Consider the following 19,667-nt stretch of genomic DNA (forward strand, 5'->3'; position numbering starts at 1 on the left):
CAACACCACCTAACCATGTCAGAGCCTCCGCCATGTTTTACAGTTTTACAACAGACACTGTTGCACTGCTCTCCTGACGTCTTCAAGACCTGTTGCCACTGATTTTCAGTCTGGTTCTTGAGTAATTTAATCATAATAAAAATAATTTAGAAATAATAATTTGACATATCTCAGCCTTTCCCCACCTTCCTTAAGAATGGCTTCCTGACAGCCACCATTCACTGAGAACATTTCTGATGAGCTTCACTGAACAATAGTTGCATCAATTGAAGTCCAGATGCATCTATTTCACACCTGTCAACGTGTTGTCTTTGGTATTTTTCATAAATTAATGTAAAGAAATGGGAACTCACTCAGGCTGCTAGTAACAAAGTGCCTAAAGAAACAGTTTAAAACTTTGTTTTAGACACATCACTAGTTAATCCCGTGAGTTACTACTGGTATTATTTTATTGCTTAATCAGAAGTTTTGTTACCAGATTGTACCTTAACCCGCCCCCAATTAAAAGAAATATAACTTCTTCATAAATTAATTCATGGTCATGGCAGTTGGATTCTGTCACATGCGGATTAACGAGGAGCCAGCACCTTTTCAGTTATGTGAAGTATTTCTTAAAGTTGCGCAAAAACGGAGAGAAAATGAGCCTCCTGTGTCGGGGATATTTACGAGGCACAGCTGTTATGGATGTGAAGGGAATGTGATGATTTATTACCGGGGGTAATGTGCGCTCTGCCCTCCTGTGAACAGTCACTGCGAGACAATGCACAGAACCGTCTGTCACCGCCTGCAAGTTTCGCGCCTTCCCAGAAGTCATTCCTGTTTCTGCTTTGCATTTATGGGGCTGTCGGGGGTGTATGTTATGCAATCTTGTGAAAGGTACAGTTATCACGCGTGTTAAAATAAGGACGCGGTGTGCAGTGTCTCTCCGCGGCGCGTCTCAATGGCACAAGTCGTCTGACGGATCGGAGGAGGATGGAGCAGCCGGCAGCTCGCCACTTCTTCTCGCTAAACAAAACGAGTGGGTTGGGCTTGTGACAAAGAGTCTGCAATCTGACTCGACCCTGTTTTTTCTCCTCCATGTGGCTCTCATAGAGTACAGAGCGAAGTTTGGAGGGCTGGTACTACACACGCGAGAAACCCACGAGTGAGGGGGGCGTTTTCGAGAAAGTCCAGCGCGCTCCGCGTTTACGCGCGGCACAAACAAACCGGGATGGCCGAAGTGGACGATACGGCGCAGGCTGCCCGGCCGTCCTGGTACGGCGGGCTGGAGCGGGGATTTCTGTATCGACGGACTAATTACATCCATGAAATGAACTGCAGCGAAGTGGGGTCTCATCTGTACAGCCGAATGTGTTGCGCAGGTAGGTCCGATCACTGCGCCGCTCTATCCATCGCTCAGTGACTGTAATAGGAGGAGGCTCTGCTTGGGAGGGGCTGCTGGGGTGCTGATGGTGGTAATGTTAACCTTTTCCGTTCCTCCACCCATGATACAGCAAGCCCTGAGGGCCAAAACAGTGGACGTCCAGAACTAGATGATTGAAATTAGAGATGCTTAAAACTATTTTTAATTATTTCGTTTTTATTGTGATTTATTTCCCGCATTTAGAAAACAAACCTCAGCCTGAGATAATCAGCTTTAAAGTCTTCATTCAGGCACCACAAAATCGATGTGACACAACAGATAAACACTGGCTTGTGCCATGGTCAATACCATCCTGTTTGCTGCTGTGTACAGGCAACACTGCTTATATCTGCGTCCCTATTCAAATTCAGTAAATATATCAATGGTGTTTTAGACATATATAGAATTCAAAACTTGGAGAATGTTGTTTATTAGTAACATCAGTGATGAAAGTCTGATAATTAATTACTTTCCCACTGAGCAGATGATAAACTGTAAATCAGTTCGTCAACAGAAAGTTAATTTTGGATACTAAATCGTTTATTTAAGCATTTTTAGGTAAAAATAACTAAAAACCCTGTCAGCTTCCAGCTTCTTAAATCTTTAATTTTTAAGCCCTTTAAATGTCTCACGTTTGGCTCTTTTCAAATGTCTGCACTGGGCAGAGGTCTGTTATCTGAGAAAAGTTGATTTTACGATAACGAGGTTACTTCATGTCCTTGTATGCAGCTTCTTGACTCGATCATTTGTCTTGACGTTTGAATATAAAAGCGACTGAGTGACTCAGTACACAGTTAATTTGTCACTCTCCGGCTCACCCTGAATATTCTACAGGAATGGAAACTGTACTTGGTGTTTGTGTTTACCCTCTGATAACGCCCTGTGAATGTGTCATGTGTTTTGTGGACTTTGGCATTTTCAGTTCTAAGCAGAAATCCACTTTCCCCCTGCACTCGGGTGTTTCCCCAGATGTTCTGGGCCAAAATGGTGTTCTGATGGACTCTCAGCTTCTGTGTGTTTTTACTATGTTGTCACGGCAACCATGTACACAACACACTTTTCCCACACACAAAAATCATTTGCCCACTGACATATGTAAACACTGCAGGGCCCCAAGTGACCTTGAGCTTTCTTACCAGTAGTCTCAGGTCTCTTTAGGAGCACACAGGGATGATTGGAGCTACTAGTTGTTGTGACATTAAAATGGATTATGGCTTTAAATATTCAGCTTCCCATGTTTTGTGTTGTAGCCTTTCGACCAGAAGGGGGAGACAAACTGTGCTGAGCAGCAGTTTTCACATATGAAGATCATAAATCCAACAATTATCCAGTTCTCATCTGTTCATAACCACAAGATTGTAAACACCATGTGTGGCTGATTACGCATGTTTTTGTGCACAAAGTGCTTGCAAGTGATGCTGATATTGCAAAAGTGATGCTGAAACATAATACGAGCAAGTTTAAATGCAGCTCTAAATTGCAGTGGTGGTCAGGACATATTCCTGTGTCGCCTTTGGGGTTATTAAGTTATTTTTCCAGCTGTGTTTGCTTTTTAAAAGGAATTCATTATACCGTTCAGGTATAATAGCAGACACTACCCGGTCGTCTTCTCTGACATGTGCATGTTTTCGTGCACTTGTCATTGTCAGCTCCGGGTTGGATCTGCCCCACCATGCCCTGGGGCTTTGGCAGAGTTTCTTCGCAAGTCATCCAGCATTCGTACCATCATGAACCCTAACAGGATCTGCGAACCAGATGATACAAGGTGTTGATTAACATTCCTGTCCTCAGTGGGACTGACATCGCGTGCTGTCTCTTGCAAAAAACACAAATAGGGGTGTGTTTTTTATTTTATTTTTAAAATTCTTTTAGGAGAGAGGCGGCTCCCCCTGTCTGTGAGGAGGGTCGGCTCGCCCTCAGCAGGAATTTACAGACTTAACACGCTGAGCTGTCACCTTAAAACTCCTATCAGCTCTCACTGCTCAGGATTATCGCTGTGTGTTATCAAGGACAGGGAAAGGAGGAATATCCACACAATGCTGCACTGTGTGCACCAGAGCGTCATTTAGATACTGGATAAGACAACTGTTTTGCAGTCTTAGAATTGAGGTGCAAAAAAGCGCTTATATCTCTTTGCCACCTTTAAAGCATTTTAGCAAACTGAGCTTTAAATGAATAAATCTAGTTAATTCAATGCCGAGTTTGATTACACCAGGATTTGTTCAAAGAAGCACAAATTTAGCTTCCAGTGCTTTCATGTCTTAAAACAAATACAGTTTAGCAAGTTTGGAAACTGGAAGTGATTACTTGCGGTTTTCAGTTCTTAAGCCTGCAGACAAATACTCTTTGCATTTGAAATTGAAAACTATAATCCACAGATTTTAGATTTTAGTGTGTCGATCAAAAGCCATTTTGCACAAATTATGTTTAGCTAATTTTAGCGTTTCTGCCTAGAGTCTTTGCTTTTGTTTGTAGCCCGTTGGCGTTCAGGGTCTGTTTAAAGTCTGAAGGTGCAGTCAAGGAAGCTTTCATGCCTCAGGTCCCAACAAGTCACCTCCCTTTATAGGCATCCAAAAAAATTCCTTTTCTTTACAGTGTTATGTCGGTAACTGCACGTAAAATTGGTGTTTTGCAGGGTGAAAGGTGTTGAAGGTATTTTAGTGTGGAGGTGCTATTTGTGATCACCTGGAACCAAATGGAAAAACAAATTCTGCACCCAGTTTTTCAGGGATGTTTGACAGAAGTTATTTGCATGAAGAAGATGCAAATGATTGTTGTCATGTGCACACACTGTTCAGTCTATCCATGCGGAGCCACAATAGCTGCTTTGTGTCTCAGATAATTTTCTACTGTCTGATGCTTGTCCACCCCCTCCATCCCACACCCTCTTTTTTTTTTTTTTTTTTTGGTTTGTGGTATTGAACTGGCACGACAGGGTATTGGAGGTCCATCCAAGGGAAAATAGTCTAAATCAAATGCTTCAAATAAAACTGAAGTCTTGCAGTTTGTTCTCATTATTCTTTCTGGTGCTGAATTGTATCCCGAAGACGGCTCCCTCGGTGCCTTTTATTCCTTAATTATCTCCTGATGGTGGAAGAGCTTTCATGCTCGAGGTTTTCTTGTGATTGTACTGTTTGGGGAAATAGCTGAGGACGTTCTTTCTGATGCCTCCTGGCTTCGGCTGTGTGCTCGGGACAAGTTTTTCCATTGATGCTTTGTGGCGTTGTGGTATGTCCCGCCACTCTGCCTCTGACCACACGCTGGTTGGTCAGAGGCACCGCTAGCTTGAGCAGTGGAGTTCAGTTGGGGTTAACAAGCTTCAGTGGTCCGTTTCTGTACAGCTTAGTCTAAATGAGGGAATGTCTCCTGTTCTGGATTAGTGATCTGTGGGGTCTTTGTGAAAATGAATCTTTGAAAATGAATCTTAGTGCAATAGTTAGCTGTAGCTACAAGATGAGTGGGATTCTAAACTGTTTTTTTTTTTAATCCTCAAATTAAACAGAAAATAAAATTAAAAGTGCAAAGAATAATGTAAATTGAGGTCTGAGCTCTGGTTTGGGTGGGTGCTGTGTGAGGGTTTTTTCATGGGTGGGGTCTGGGTGTAGATAACAGGGCTGAACCAGGAGGAGAATCTTCCCTGCAGACCTCTCTGTGGTGAATGTCTCTGACATTGCTGCCTGCAGGCAGGCATTTTGCAAGAGGTGGTGAAAAAAAAATGTGGCGTTGAATGTCAGAGACAGCAAATGGAGATAGGGAGAAGAAAGGGAGCAAGTTCAGGAACTGAATCGGTGGCTTGAACACTCCCACTTAACTCCAGGAGCCCTCAGTGAGAAGCAGTGTTTCAGGCAATAAGAAAAAGTAGAAGTACACAACATCATCGCCTCTGAACCTGCAGAGGCTTCCGTGTGGTTTTGATAGCTGGCAGCATTGCGATGGAGCAGAGATTCAGAGCCTACTCCTCTGATAGTATGGGTAGTGATGGGGTGTTCGTAGAGGAGTCCTACTACCAGGGGGTGCTCAGGGCCATGGACCACAGAAAAGGTAGAGTTTATTCCAGCAGTGCTGCATTTTTGAGCTTTGTGTTTTTCTGCACTTGCATTCTTTGGTTTGAAAATGGTTCAGTCTGTATATTAGCTCTTGGCTTGGCTTTGTTGTTTCGTGTATTACGTAAAAGTCCAAAAGTTGTGTCTGGATGTCTGAATTTGCAAAGAGTCAAGTCCGGAGCCTCTCTTTTAACAGATGGGCCACACCCCTTTTTGTGTCACATCTTTTCCTTTTTTATTTTTACTGGTGAACGTTCCTGTCAGACAGAAGAAATCTGTTTTGCTTTAATGTGAAATCCTAATTTGAGGTTTTGCAGCACAGATAAAATGTAGCCTGTTAAAAAGACGTTTGAAGTGACAGAGCCACTGAAATTCTTTAGAAGAAAGAGAGCACCCTATTTTGAGCATTGCAACAAGTCCGTGTAATAACATTCAACATCCCAGTTGCAGGATTTGGCAATGTGGCTCATCCATGCACACTGTTTTTCAGGTGATCTAATATCTTGCACCTTTTTTTGTCACAAGGTGAACATATAAATCTGGGCTAAATCTGCAGCCTCAGGCTACAAAACTCAGCCAAGAAAACGCATTATTAGTCAGAGAGATCAGTAGATCTTGTGTTTCAGTGTGATGTATTCAGCCTGGTTATTTTAGGAATTTTTAGTGCTCCTTTCAGCCGACCTGAGAAACAGAAGTATCCCGAGCTGCTACATTTCATTTGTGCAGAAACGCATCTTTTATGTTTCGTAACACGTGTCCAACGTGTTTGCAAAGCCATATATGAAAAGCCCGAAATCAAAACCAGTGAAAAAGCAGAACTCATCTGTCTGCTTTTGAGGTTTATTTCACTTCTCTGTTGAGACCGCCTCGTGCGTGAGTGTGCCTGTGAGTCATGGACATAAAGCCACCGTGATTTGGGCGTTGGTGCCACGGGATGTCCTCTTCTTTGGTTCCCTCTTCATCTGATCACTTCTGTTAGCTTTGATCACAGAGCAGATAATACTATCAACTTCTTTACAGCATGTCACTGATGAGGAAAAAAACATTTGAACATTAAACATTTGTTTTGGTGAACTGCTCTGTATTTGACAAGCACCCTCATCGCCAACTGAAGCACTGCACCGAAGAGGTGAAGTGTACGTTTGATGGTTATCTCTTCAAGTGGCTGCTTAGATGGCAAAATTTAGGAAAAGCATTGCATATTATATGTTTGATACCTACTAGTATATGATAGGCTTGTTGGGAATAATCTGATTATGAAACGACTACAGCATTGCAGGCTGAAACATGTTCCAGCTGAGGTGCTGCTCCAGATGATGACAGAGATAATCTATTCAGTGTTCCCCTGATAAGCAGGGAATTCTTTGTTTTGCTGCAGTAAGTCTTCTGTAATGTGCTGTCCCTATTGGGCATCAGATGTCCGTGTCTGAGTCAAAGTCACATGTGACTTTTTGTTCTGTCCCTGGGCAAAACAAATATGTCTCACACTGTTTGTGACTCTGGGATGAAAAAACAGATAAAAAAGATTTGAAAGCGTTTTGCTGGAGGTTTTAATCTGAAGCAGGGCCATAAAGGCGGTTTAGGCTCAATAAACACAAATTATATTTAGTTTCGGCCATCATGTATCCAGGCCTATGGGTTAGATCAGCGGTCCCCAACCTTTTTTGTGCCACAGACCGGCCTTTAAGGTGTCGCGGATAAATACAACAAAATAAAATCATACGACCAAGACAAAAACTGTGGTGTTTTGTAAACATAATAATAAACGCGAATTCCCAAAAAGTTTGGGAATCATTGTTTCAGACTTCTCAAGCTTGATATGGATGTAGTTCCCGTGTCTGTGAGTTATTCAAGGAAACTAGCCTTTGATGAGTATGATATTTAAAGTGATTATCTGCCATTAAGCTAGCATGCAAAAAAGAATGACTCCTCCTGTCTGCTGGCAGGTTAGACAGTCGTAAAGTAGTTTGTTTTGGAAAAGCCAAATACAAGATTTCTTTTTGGGGGTTTTTAATAATTGTGCTTATGGTTTGTTTCCGTAAGTCTGGACCACTGAGTTTGTAATACATGATTAGTGATAGTTGTTAAAAATGCAAAATCCCTTAAATTAGCACCATAAATTAAACAGAGTGTATATTTGCTGTGTTTCCACAGATGAACGGGACAGAGTTCAGAAAAAGACCTTCACAAAATGGGTCAACAAGCACCTTGTGAAGGTAAGTTCTGCTTCAAACAACCCTCACCCATGAAAATACATACATTTCACTGCAGATAGATTAAAAATCTCCAAAAACCTATTAAAATGTTAAGTTTACGTCATGTGGAGTTTATAATTCAACTGTAATTCTCCATGGTAGGTAAAAAGGTCTCCTGCTGTCCTCAAATAACACCAAAAAGCTGGACTTTCTTTCATATCCCATCTGGTTTTAATAACTTAAATTACACAAAAACGTTTTCTTAGGAGATGCGGCGCTATCTGATCTCACTGCTGGGAAACATTACCTGAAGATAAAACTGGAAGAGAATCTGAAACTAAATCAGATTTAGATTCTCCACACCTCCTTTTAAAAGCTTTGGAAAAGGTGAACAACAGATACAATAGCAACCGCGCTCTTTCCGTTAACTGTATGCATGTGAGGGGGTGAGTCACACGCACCTGGCCTCACTTTAGCTTGGCGCTCGGGAAGAGCGGTATCGTTGCCTGGGCTCGGTCAGGTTACGCATCTGGAATCCAGATGGTCGGGGCGGCTCATCAGGACTGTGCAGGGGGACAGGAAACTCCAGGACTCCACGTTGAATTAGTATTTGATTCAGTGTGAGGCGATCAGTGTTAAATACGTCTGAAACAACACTCAACAAATGTTCTGACCCTTACCCTTAAAAGGAAATGCTTCTAACTAGGTGAGGAGCAAAGTCCTGTTACAGTAAGAAATATTTTTGGTAGCTATCACTTAGCAGATTATCCCGACTAAAACAGCTTTCATAATAGCAATAATTAAACTGATTTATTAAGCATAACACCAAGATAATAACTGGTTTCAGCTTCTTAAATCTGATTTGCTGCCCATAAATTTTACAGTCAACATAAATTTAACATATCTTAGTTTTGCACCGATGGTCTGACAAAATGAGTGATTTAATATCTAATAGATATTTTCAGTTCTGGGAACTTGTGGTTCTCTGTGTAATTCAGAGGATAATCAAGTGATTAGCAAGATATAGGAGCCCTGAGTTTCAGTTCACTTCAATTTAGATTTAGCCAAATCACAACAACGTCTCTAGGCGTGTTATGCTGGAAAATAATGGAGAAAACCTAGAGAAGGCCCCTATGAGCAGCACTAAGTGATGTGGGAAGGAAAGAACAGTGCAGAGCCAGGTTCTGGGAGGAGCAGCCATCTGCTGTGACGGAAAAGAAAAAGGAGAGCTTAGAAAGATACGAAAAAACACACACTGAAAGTGAGAGAAGACACAGTCTAATGCGAGGCAGCAGTGGTAGATAAAAACCTTGACAGAAATGCTCAGTGCATCATGGGAAGTCCACTTGCAGCCTAAGCCTAGAGCAGCATCAATAAGGGATGGCTCAGGGTCACCTGATCCATCCTTAACCACAAACTCCAAAATGAAAGTTTTTTTAAAATGTGGAGGGAGTCTGTCTCAGTAAAATGTAAGAACATTTTGAACTAATGAGCTACTGGTTCGTAATTTTTATGTAGTAATTAGAAATAAGAATAATTTAAAATGTATTTTTGCTGCCTTAAAACGTAATGATTACTTGTAATGAAATGATTTCATGGGTGCCTTTTAGTTCGTTAGTTTATTCCGAGCGACCATCCAAAACCTAAGGAAAGTCCAAATCGAATTTTCACATCTATGACATAAGACAGGAAATGTTTACATTTGAGTCATTTTATGAGTCACTGTGTTACTCATAAGTGGAGAAGGCAGGGATTTCTTAAAAGAATCCTTTAAAAAAACAAAAAAACTTGTCATGTTGCTATGACAACAGGAAAATAATAAAGAAATAAAACGCTAACTTTGTATGTTGGAATCTCAGGTTTCTAGTATTAGCAGGTGTTATATTTCTATAAGCAGATTGGTTCTGTCTCATAATTATTTTTTAAATAGCTGAAGTATAAACGTGGCCAAAGATTTAAATAATGAAGTCAGCGTGAGTCAAAAGCTCAGACCCAAGACTGCTGTAAACACTCAGCTTTAAGCATTTTTCTGCTCTTGGCTCCTTTTGATGTTAATAAGAGCTCCTATCCTTATATGATCATCCGTGTGCCTGAGGCCCCGCCCACCTGAGGATCACACCTACTGTTTGCAAAGAGCAGCCTAACAGAAGAAAGTTGCTTTTGATCAGGTTATATTAAACAAGTTATTTTTAATATTTAATTTAAAATTGAACCATCGATTAGGGAAAGAAAAAAAACCAGTCCTATCTGGGCGGTGTCAGCTGGACCTTGTTGCGTCTCTACAACACTTTCATGTTGATGAATCCTTGTTTTAACACGGGAAGTGAAACGTGTTAAAGAATGTCTGCTGACGTCCATGTGTATCCTGTGATACCGGGCTCCGTCCGAGATGACTCCCAGGCTTTGTCCATAGTCACTGTTTATTTCTCGGGTAATCCTTCTGATTTAGGTCCAAAAGACTTCAGGCAGTCTGGCCCTCGAGTCACTTTGGACTCATGGTCACAACAGAGTCATGAGATTAAACTATGAGGCCTGTAAGTCTCACGGTCAGCTGTCTGATAAATGCTATCTACTGTAGCTTGTTTTACACTTCACTTCAGATTGTGAGGAATGAAAAACAGATGCTGTTCTGTGTTTTATAAATCCTTTTTAGCTGGGTCAATCCCACTGAAACCAGTGCAGATCATAGAGAACTAAAGTACATATAATAAAATTAATACAGCGACATGCACATGTTTCTTTAGTTTGAGGGATAGAAGGAATCAAATTAAAGAATTTGAAACGGAAAGCAGCTGACTGTCCTTGTTTATCCATCAAATCACACCATCTGTCTCGCTGTTCCCACTGTCCTTTTATGTTTTACATCTTCTCACATCAAACTGTTTCTTCTTTCCATCCTTCACCCTGTCCTCCTGTTCTTTCCCACCAGCACTGGAAGGCAGAGGTAGGTGCTGTCTGTGAGCAGAGAGCTGCGTGGACACACACACATTTGTTCCTCCCTGCATGTTTGTGTTGACATTTTTACCCTCCCTTGCCCTCTCTCCCTTTCATCCACCCTCTTTTACTGCTAACCTCTGATCCTTCCCCTCGCTGACTTCAGCTCTTTTCTGTCTACTTTTGGAGCATTTTCTGCAGTGCAGCATGTGTCTGCATGTTCTTTGGCTACAACAGCTCAAAAGTGTAACTACAAATAATAGTAAGGAGCACCCCTTTTATTACTGTGGCAGGTAATAAAAGGGGTGAAATCCTTAAAAAGCCAGAGCAAATTGCTTCTGCAGAAGGCAGAGGGTAAAAGCAGTCCCCCCACTGTTGTGTGTTCACGTTTTTCTTTTTATCTTAATTTGTTTGTAGATGAGATTTGTGAGTTATAAAGTTACATTTTGTTTTCCGTTGTCAACTGTGAGGAACTCTCAGCAACTGTTTGTGTCGTGTGCAGTGATTCAGCACTGGTGCTGACATCATGGGAGTCTGAATGAAAAAATAATGTCCCTGTATGCATCAATACTGATAAAACTGGTTTCTTTCCTTTCTTTCCAGGCCCAGCGACACATCACTGACCTGTACGAGGACCTCAGAGATGGACACAACCTCATCTCCCTGTTGGAGGTGCTCTCTGGAGAGACTCTGGTAAGCTTTTGGTGGTATTTCACTTCCGATATTAGAATTTGTGCTTCTTCTGTAACCCCCTTGTCTTGTCTAGGCATTTCTTATCATCCCAGCTCTACTGCCCTACTCAGCGTATTTGCTGTAATCTTTGTTCTACTGTCCAGTCTACTCATTGTTAATTCAACCGCTTTAAATGTTTATAAGGCAGATATTACTCTGGATTTCTTCTTTCCACTTCTGCATGTGTTGACTTTAATTCTTTAGAGATTTTTGGACATTTCAGTACATGCTGAGGCTGTGCACACTCTTTTACTTTACTTAGCTTAGCACTAGTCTTTTTGGGAACACACCTTCTGGTGATGTAACCTTAAAACACTAATTTCATTCTTTGCTTCCATCGTTTAACCTCTCTGCACTGACTTGTTTGATCCCTGGTTTTTCCTTTGTCTAATTCCTGTTTGCTGACCTTTGCCCTGACCTTTCCCCCTTTGCCTCTGCCTTCCTCTCTTGCGATGCTCTTGCTGTGGTAGCCGAGGGAACGTGACGTTGTGAGGAACGTGCGGTTGGTGAGTGGCGCCTGGACTGTGGCTGGCCGCCTCCGCGGGCGTAGCATGTGTCACCACCCCAGGTGGCTGCTGGGTCGTGCATGATGATGGTCACACTCCCTGTGTATTGTCCCTTTCTGTGTCAACATTGTCCTCTTTCATTTTGTCAGTGAGTTGGCAGGTTCAGGAGCCATGATAGGAAACATGTGGTTAAATTGGTGGCTTTATTCAGAATATTTGTAGTAATTATTTTAGCGTTTTCGTAAGTAAACATTAAAGTTAGCTTTCTTTAAGAATAGAAAAGAATAAACTAGAAAAATATACTGTTTTTGTTCTTAATGTAGCTTTATGTCCTTACCTCGTTAAAGGGCTGTATCATAAAAAGTGCAAAGACTCCACCCATAAAAATTAAGAAACATGCCTGATTTAATTTGTCAAGTCTCACCTTCAAGATCTTCTCCTGGTGCACCTCTGGATCACTTCCAGGATGGATGTCACTTTTAGATCACTTCACCATGGAAACCACATTATGACTGCTCGTATTTGTGCATCAGCAGTTTCCCCAAAGACCTCAGTGTGTCAGTATGTTTAGACTTTTCATGTCATGTCTGGTCTCAGATCCAAAGACAATTATATCAATGGAAAATGGCTGAATATACCAGCAGCAGTCATAGCATGTGCTTGTGCAATGAGGATTGATTTTGAAAACATTGCTAGACATTCCTGTTATATAAAGGTTGATTGACTTGGGAGATTTCCAGGATAGAGAGTATGAATTTCTATCTTCTGTTATAATACTTATTTGTAGTTGATTGTCCTTGTCCTTTTAATAACTGTTTATTTTATTATCAGTTTCAAATGGTGGTTTCTTACACTGTAGTGAAATCAAAGTCACTACAACCTAATTCTGCAGCTTAGAACTTGGAACACGAGTGCATGTCAGGATCGCCACTCCTATAATTTCTAAGGCTTAAGAGTTCTTGAACCTTATGGAATCTGCTTGATTGGATTGCACTGCAGCTAAAAACAGAAAAGCAACATTTATCAGTCATCAGTTGACTCGGGGCAAAGTGTAATAATCCATTATCCAGGGAGCAGTGTTTGAAAGGTCTTGGAAAAAAAAGAAGAGTTGTGACTGATGATTGGGAGAATCACTGAGAATGTTTATCATTCATTATCATGCTTTCACCTGCAGACATCTTGGCTGGATCTCTGATGCACTTCAGGGTCTTGTAGGGTCAGCTCTGAACGCTTTGATCACAAACACGCAGAATTTGAATCACACTTCAAATTTGCTTTCTTTTAAATTTAAGTTTTCGAGTCCATGACTGTGAAAATATGTACAGTAGAGAATGGATCTTTGTGTTACTGGAGCCTGAAACACCTGTTCCTCAGTCATGGGGCTTTGCTGTTTGCTGACCTAAAGTGCTCCCTTCACTTCATGTTTGGTCTCATCTGGTCTCTTACAGCCTCGGGAGAAAGGCCGTATGCGCTTCCACAAGCTGCAGAATGTCCAGATCGCCCTGGACTTTCTCAAACACAGACAGGTAGTTAAGAAAAATAACAGTTTCATATTATGTTTTATTTTACTTAGTATTCAGCACAGTAAAAATATTTGTATCCACACCCTTTCAGGTCAAACTGGTCAACATCAGGAATGATGACATTGCAGATGGAAACCCCAAGCTGACCCTTGGCTTGATATGGACCATCATCCTTCACTTCCAGGTAATGTAGGACACTCATAAGTCATTTTGCTGTAAATTACTGTATGGCAGTAAAGCTAATCTAGAAGCAATTGGCAGTCACTATGATAATGCTTCTGGGCAATCTCACGTTAACAAAGCAACCTTTACTCAATGAATGTAGAGAGAACTGCAGTTTTTACTGTATATGGAACACAAGAGACACCTATAGAATCACAGGCCAAATCTAATTAAAAAACATAAATTAGATAAATGGGTAAAGGTAATTATTATCCCAAAATTAAGTTTTTTTTTGTTCCTTATTAAAACTTTATTTACAAACCACAGCTCTGACTCATTCCACAGCAGGTCTGAACAAACATGCTACTTCATGCTGAGGTTGCCATGATACCATAAATGCAGTGGTTAAAGGACTTAATGATAATTATTAGCAATGATGTTTTCACTCAAATTCATGAATAATTGCACTTAACTGTTCTTTGGAAAGGTATTAATGATTTATCATTATCAGCACGACTGTCGACAGCGACCAGCAACTGATTAGCTGTTAGCATGTCTATGCTAGCTACCTATAATTAATTTGGCTAATAACCAACAATGGGATTAGAGACCACACTTACTATTAGCTTCTCCTATTTCAGTGATGAACTGCACAAAGAAGCCTTCCTGTTATCTAAGGCTATTTTAATATGGCTTGTCTCTGTAACAGCACTCGAACACTTTAGTTCAAAACTTTCTCGATTTTTTTAGCACGAGTAGCAAAGCAAAGCAGCAGACAAACCTTATCTGTACTCTTGCATTTGTGCATAAATACAGTTGGGTCGAGTTTCCTGGCTTAGCTGTTATAAAGAAGCTGATTGTTTGTATTGATGGTGTTTCACTGTTCTGTAGCTTTACAGTCAGGATTTTGTAAGTGCCCTGGCTCTGCTCAAACTCCGAGTTCTCAGCATGTATTCAGCATGAACTGACTGATGCCTGATGGGACAGCTGAGTCGTATCTCCTCAGCTATGATGTGTTTTACTTTTAAACTGCACACTTAATAGATCTGATTATTCCACTGGATGAGTAACATGCGTTTTATACTTCATTGTAATTATTTTGCTTCTGTTTTCTGTTATTAGACGTTTGGCAGAAGATGGATTGTCACATGCCTGTGAATTTCAGATGCATTTTTATAGCTATATAGGTTTCCACCAAACTAAATATAAAGGTTTAACTTCCTATTTCATAACATAAACAGTATAAAATTGCTTATACTGCCTATAGCAACACATGCCACATTGGAAGAATCAGTCGGCAGGCAGATGTCTTCCTCATCTGGGAGAAAAGAGTGGGAGTACTTTCTTTGATGCTGTAATGACTGTGATGTTGAGATGTGCATGTGGGATCAGTCTCTGTGTCCCTCAGTATGACTCAGTGATTCCCATGGGAAAGCTGGCAGGAGACGTGGAAGCTCAGGCCTTCCTCAGAAGCTTTGCAGTGGGGAAAACAGAAATGGTCACTCACTGCTAATCAGTGCATAAAAGGTTGAATATTCTCTTTGCTGTAAAGCAGTAAAGCAAAAAAGTCATCTAGCAGACATTATTTCATCAAAACAAATCCAGAATTTTTTTCAGCACATGCTGTTATTAAAAACAATGGTGAATTTCCTCTGAGCTCCCCAGGTGCAGCTCACAGCTGACTAATGCACACAGGTGATTTGTCTATTAATAAAAAAAATAATGGTCCGGCTTCGTGACAGAGAAAGAGGAACGTTTTAAAACGAGAGGCAGCGAGGGTGGAGGTCCGATTTCCACCCGCTGTCTGAGTCATTTTGTGCCCACGTTGTAGCACAGGGGCTTCCCTCGTCAAGGAAAAATAACATAAGGAAGAAATGCCTTCTTTTTCCATTCTCCACCCTTTCCTGTCAAAAAAATGTAAGTAAAATTATTACTTCTGCTGTGACTCATCAGCCTTCCCCAAAACACTGGAAACGGATTGTGGTGGCGAAGCTGCGCTCGTTCCACTTACACACCATGAAATTTTAGAGCGATGGAAGTCACTTAACCCTAAAACAACCAAATGATTCTAGCGACTAAAACGACCAAGCGAGGTCCTGCAGGAACGCTTACTTTATGATATCCTGAAATTGTTGTAACGGCATTATGATTTTCAAGCATTTTTATGTATGAATATGAATGAACTGGCGACTCCGTAATACTTTTACTTTAATTTGATGTTGATCAAATTGTCATAAATATTTTAAATAATATGTACAGAATAAGTCAAAATATTTAAAAATACAGAAACATCTGAAAAATAGTCAGAACAAGATTCCTAGTTGAATAATTACCAACAATTACAATAAAATCGTTTAAAAAAGCCTACATCTCCATGATGACAAATGAATCCATAAAACTAACATTAGATTGACAAATCCATGGCATGTACATGTTTACTATTGAAAATATCAGAATTGCACATATGATTCCACCTGATCACTTAAAGCTTAATGCATCACCAGCAACTAAAATATAGTAGACTCATCATACTCTTGAATGTTTTCTGGGTCTTATTGTTGTTAAAAATCAGAAGGTTCTAATACAGAGACAACAAAAACTTGCTGATGTTTTGTTAAATCGTGCAGCAGGTTGTTTTTTCTGCAAAGACAAGAGGCAAAAAGAGTTTTCCAAAAGATTTCCTTTAATTGTTACAGCATGTGCGTAGTTTAGGCGAGACCTCCGCCCATCTGGTACGTGAACCAGGCAAACAAATACCAAAAACATTCAAAAGCACCATTTGTACCACACTGGGAAACTTCTGGGTGATGGATTCATGCTAATGGTCACACTCCGTCAAACAGCTTTAAAATGTGAGCAGTAAAATTCATGTCCAGGAATTCAAAAGCTGAAACTCTAAAAAGTGGTCTATTCTGTCCTTTCTCTTCTTTTATGAAGATCAACCATTTTGCTGTGGGAAACGTTGGTAGCATGCTCGTGTGACTCATGGCTTAGCCTCGCAGCTCTTAAAAAAAGACGTTTCCTGTGGTGTTTCTGCTGCACGGTCCAACTTTCGTTTACAGCTACTGAGACATTTATTGTAAAGTTTTGTTTGGCACAACAACACTGTAACTTTAGAAGATCATCAACTCAGTTGCTCATAAACAATTTCGCTCTAAAATTACTGTTTTCTGCTCGTGTAATTAAAAAGCATCCTCCAAAAAGCGAGCTTAGTGGATGTCAGGAGCTCTCCGAGCAAAAGTGCCGTGTAACATTTGAGGTTTAAAATGTGACTCATCTCAAATCTGGAAGAAATGAGCAGGGAAAGTTTTACTCTGCCCTCCAATTAGCATTTCAGTCTCAGTTAATCTTTAAATGTGAAACTCAAGACAAGTTGAAAAATAATAATCATCCCATCCATCCATTTTCTGCCGCTTACTCCGTGTTCGGGTTGTAAGCAAAGAAGTCTAAGCAGAGACATTAGAGTAAATGTCATCAGCCACCACCTCCAGGTCTTCCAGGAAAAGAAGACCTCTTAATAAATATCACCTTTTAAAATTCCTATTATATAGTGTTGCATCTCTGCCGCTTTCTTTAAAGGAAACAAGAACAGGAAAAAAATGGTAGTGTACTAGCTAATACCACCTTTGTGCAAGAACTGAATGGGAGAAAGTTGTCTAGAAAAGCCACAGACGAGCTGTGAGCACAGTAACACAAGTCTAACGGATATGAAAGGAGATCTCTGTAGTTCGTATGACTGACTGTTTGCCCGTCTTGCCCTACAGATCTCAGATATTCAGGTGAACGGTCAGTCGGACGACATGACGGCCAAAGAGAAGCTGCTGCTGTGGTCTCAGAGGATGGTGGAGGGATACCAGGGCCTGCGCTGCGACAACTTCACCGGCAGCTGGAGGGATGGCAAGCTGTTCAACGCCATCATACACAAACACAGGTGAGCAGCATCCTTAGTGAGGTGTTTTGATTTTAACTCGGCCTTGCGTGAATAGAAATCATGGCCATTTGTAGCACAGAGGTGTTTTTCAAGCGTCACAGACACATTTTCTAGTTGGAAAGACTTGCCTGGACTTGGGGATCTTGTAACACCGCAGGCAGGAATTTTACACGTTTAACCTTTTGCATATTTCACGTTGTTGTTTCTTCCTTTATTTATCGGCATAGATCCAGGCAGCAATCCTAAATTCATATTTGAATTTGGCATTCGTGCAGTGTTGGACTTGTCAGGACACAAATATGGAACACTTACTATAAATCAAACATTAAGAGAAAAGTCAAGGGAGACTTCATTCATTATTTCATTCATTCATTCTGAATTCAGATATTTTGTAACTAAAAACATTTCCTTAAACTCCAGTATTTAACATTTATGAGTTACATCTAAATGCATGATTTTCAGCAAACTGTAACTTTATTAGTATAATTTCATTAGTTAAATTATGTATTTTTGTTTGCGTCTTTAATGCTATGATTTACTGGGACACTTAATTTAACTTGTGAGCTCTTATTAAGTCCACCTGTGCGTGCCTTGCTGTGAAGGAGGTACAATAACTGAAGCAGTAATAAACTGTCTCTTCAGATATTCTGTTATGATATCTTTACTTTTCTTTTTCCTTTTTTTGTGCATCGTTTTGCACATGCTGCTTGTGCTTGAGTCACAACTGAAGAATTTGTGTTGACAGATACCTTAACAGTTGGTGATTAAATACAGTAATTAACACTTGCACAGTAAATGCTTTTAAAAGCACTAAATTTTACTTTCAGGCACAATAAACAGCTTTTAAATAAGGTAGTTTAGGCTAAAATGTGTCAGACGCTGTACTGTACGGCATAAAAGGATGCTTTAAAAACCATCTGTGGTCAGTTTGTGCAAAGCTATTTAAGTTTCTATAAGAGTAGAAAAGACGTATATAAAAGGATATAATTGACCATGTGGCTTGCAGGAGTTTTTATTGGATGTAACATAACTTCCAAAGAAGCTTAATCAGATTTTCTGCTGTTCAACATGTCCCAAACAATCTCTGGTTCATCAAAATAAGGTTAAATAGAAAGTAATTCGGATGGAAATGCTTTATTTTGTTGTATGTATGAGTAAAAAATAGAACAAAATAAACCATTTGCTGCTGTTCAAAACTGTCACTATAAGAAGTGTCGTGACTTTAAGTGTACTACAGCTGCCGTTGTCCTTGTCAGTAAGGAAACTGGTGTTTAACAGCCACCCATCAAACCCGAAGGAGGTGACTATACGCTCGAAACATGTACTTTGGGTGGAGTGCCACTTTGATTCTGTTTGCACAAACCTCCAGCTCCTGCAGCACATGGCAGACAAAACAGCACACTATTAGAAAGTCGACTTGAGCTGGCATTATTCTGTGAAATAAGAGACAGAACGGGTGTATCATATTAAATTGAGGAAAAAAGGGCTGCCCTGGAGGTGGAGGCTTGGCAGGTTACAGCAAAACGCTAGCACTCGAACTCCTCTGCCACAGTTTCTTTCTTGGTAGAGGAAGAGAAGGATGTGCTGAGGACTGCAGTGAGGACTCTAAAAAAACAAAATAAGAAAACGGACAATAACTATTTGGATCCCAGCAGGAAGCGGCAAGACTGGAATTTCTAACTGGTTTCCATTGCGTCACGTTTTGGGGTTTTTTTTAATTAGCTTCTGCTTTTGCAAAATCAAAGCTTGGAAACTTGGCTCTTACTACGATGCACAGCCTGAAGAGAAAGTTCCGCTCGAAGAGGCGTCTGAACAGCGCCTCCAGCAGCACGTTGGGCTCCCTCAGTGACCTGGATGAGCGGGTGATCATGTTCTGTGAGGATGTTCCCACCGAGAGCTCATTTGACTCGGGTCAAAGCTCGCACAGCTTATGTGCCCGCCCCAGTCGAGGCTCCCAGAGCGAGGAGCAGGAGCTAGGATCAGAGCGTCACGTCATGCACCTGAGCAGAGAAAGACACTCCTACAGACAGGCGCGCTATGGTGACAGAGAACCCCAAAAGGAGTACTACATACAGAGAGTTGTGGAAGTGTATGGAGAATTTACTGGATATTCTGTGTCCTTATGCAACCTTTCTCTCTGAAGTTTATTGGATTTTGATCCCTTAAGATGCTCTGAGCTTGTTCCCGCATGTTATTACATTGCGGTAAACTTCCTGGCAAAGTGCACAGAGAAAAAAAA

The 19,667-nt window shown here is 40.8% G+C and overlaps 1 protein-coding gene across 1 annotated transcript in view; it reads left to right on the forward strand.

Moving 5' to 3' along the window:
• The first annotated feature begins 1,187 nt into the window (after positions 1–1,187).
• The window catches only part of pleca (plectin a), a 42,012-nt gene continuing 23,532 nt past the window's right edge, over positions 1,188–19,667 (forward strand). The window contains exons 1-6 of the mRNA XM_080296360.1: positions 1,188–1,361; positions 7,600–7,661; positions 11,178–11,267; positions 13,261–13,338; positions 13,427–13,519; positions 17,262–17,428. Coding sequence (XP_080152486.1) covers positions 1,211–1,361; positions 7,600–7,661; positions 11,178–11,267; positions 13,261–13,338; positions 13,427–13,519; positions 17,262–17,428 — 641 coding nt within the window. The 5' untranslated portion in view covers positions 1,188–1,210. The remainder of the gene's footprint in view (positions 1,362–7,599; positions 7,662–11,177; positions 11,268–13,260; positions 13,339–13,426; positions 13,520–17,261; positions 17,429–19,667) is intronic.

This window comes from Astatotilapia calliptera, chromosome 22 (assembly GCF_964374335.1).
Source record: "Astatotilapia calliptera chromosome 22, fAstCal68.1, whole genome shotgun sequence".
Taxonomy (NCBI): Eukaryota; Metazoa; Chordata; class Actinopteri; order Cichliformes; family Cichlidae; genus Astatotilapia; species Astatotilapia calliptera.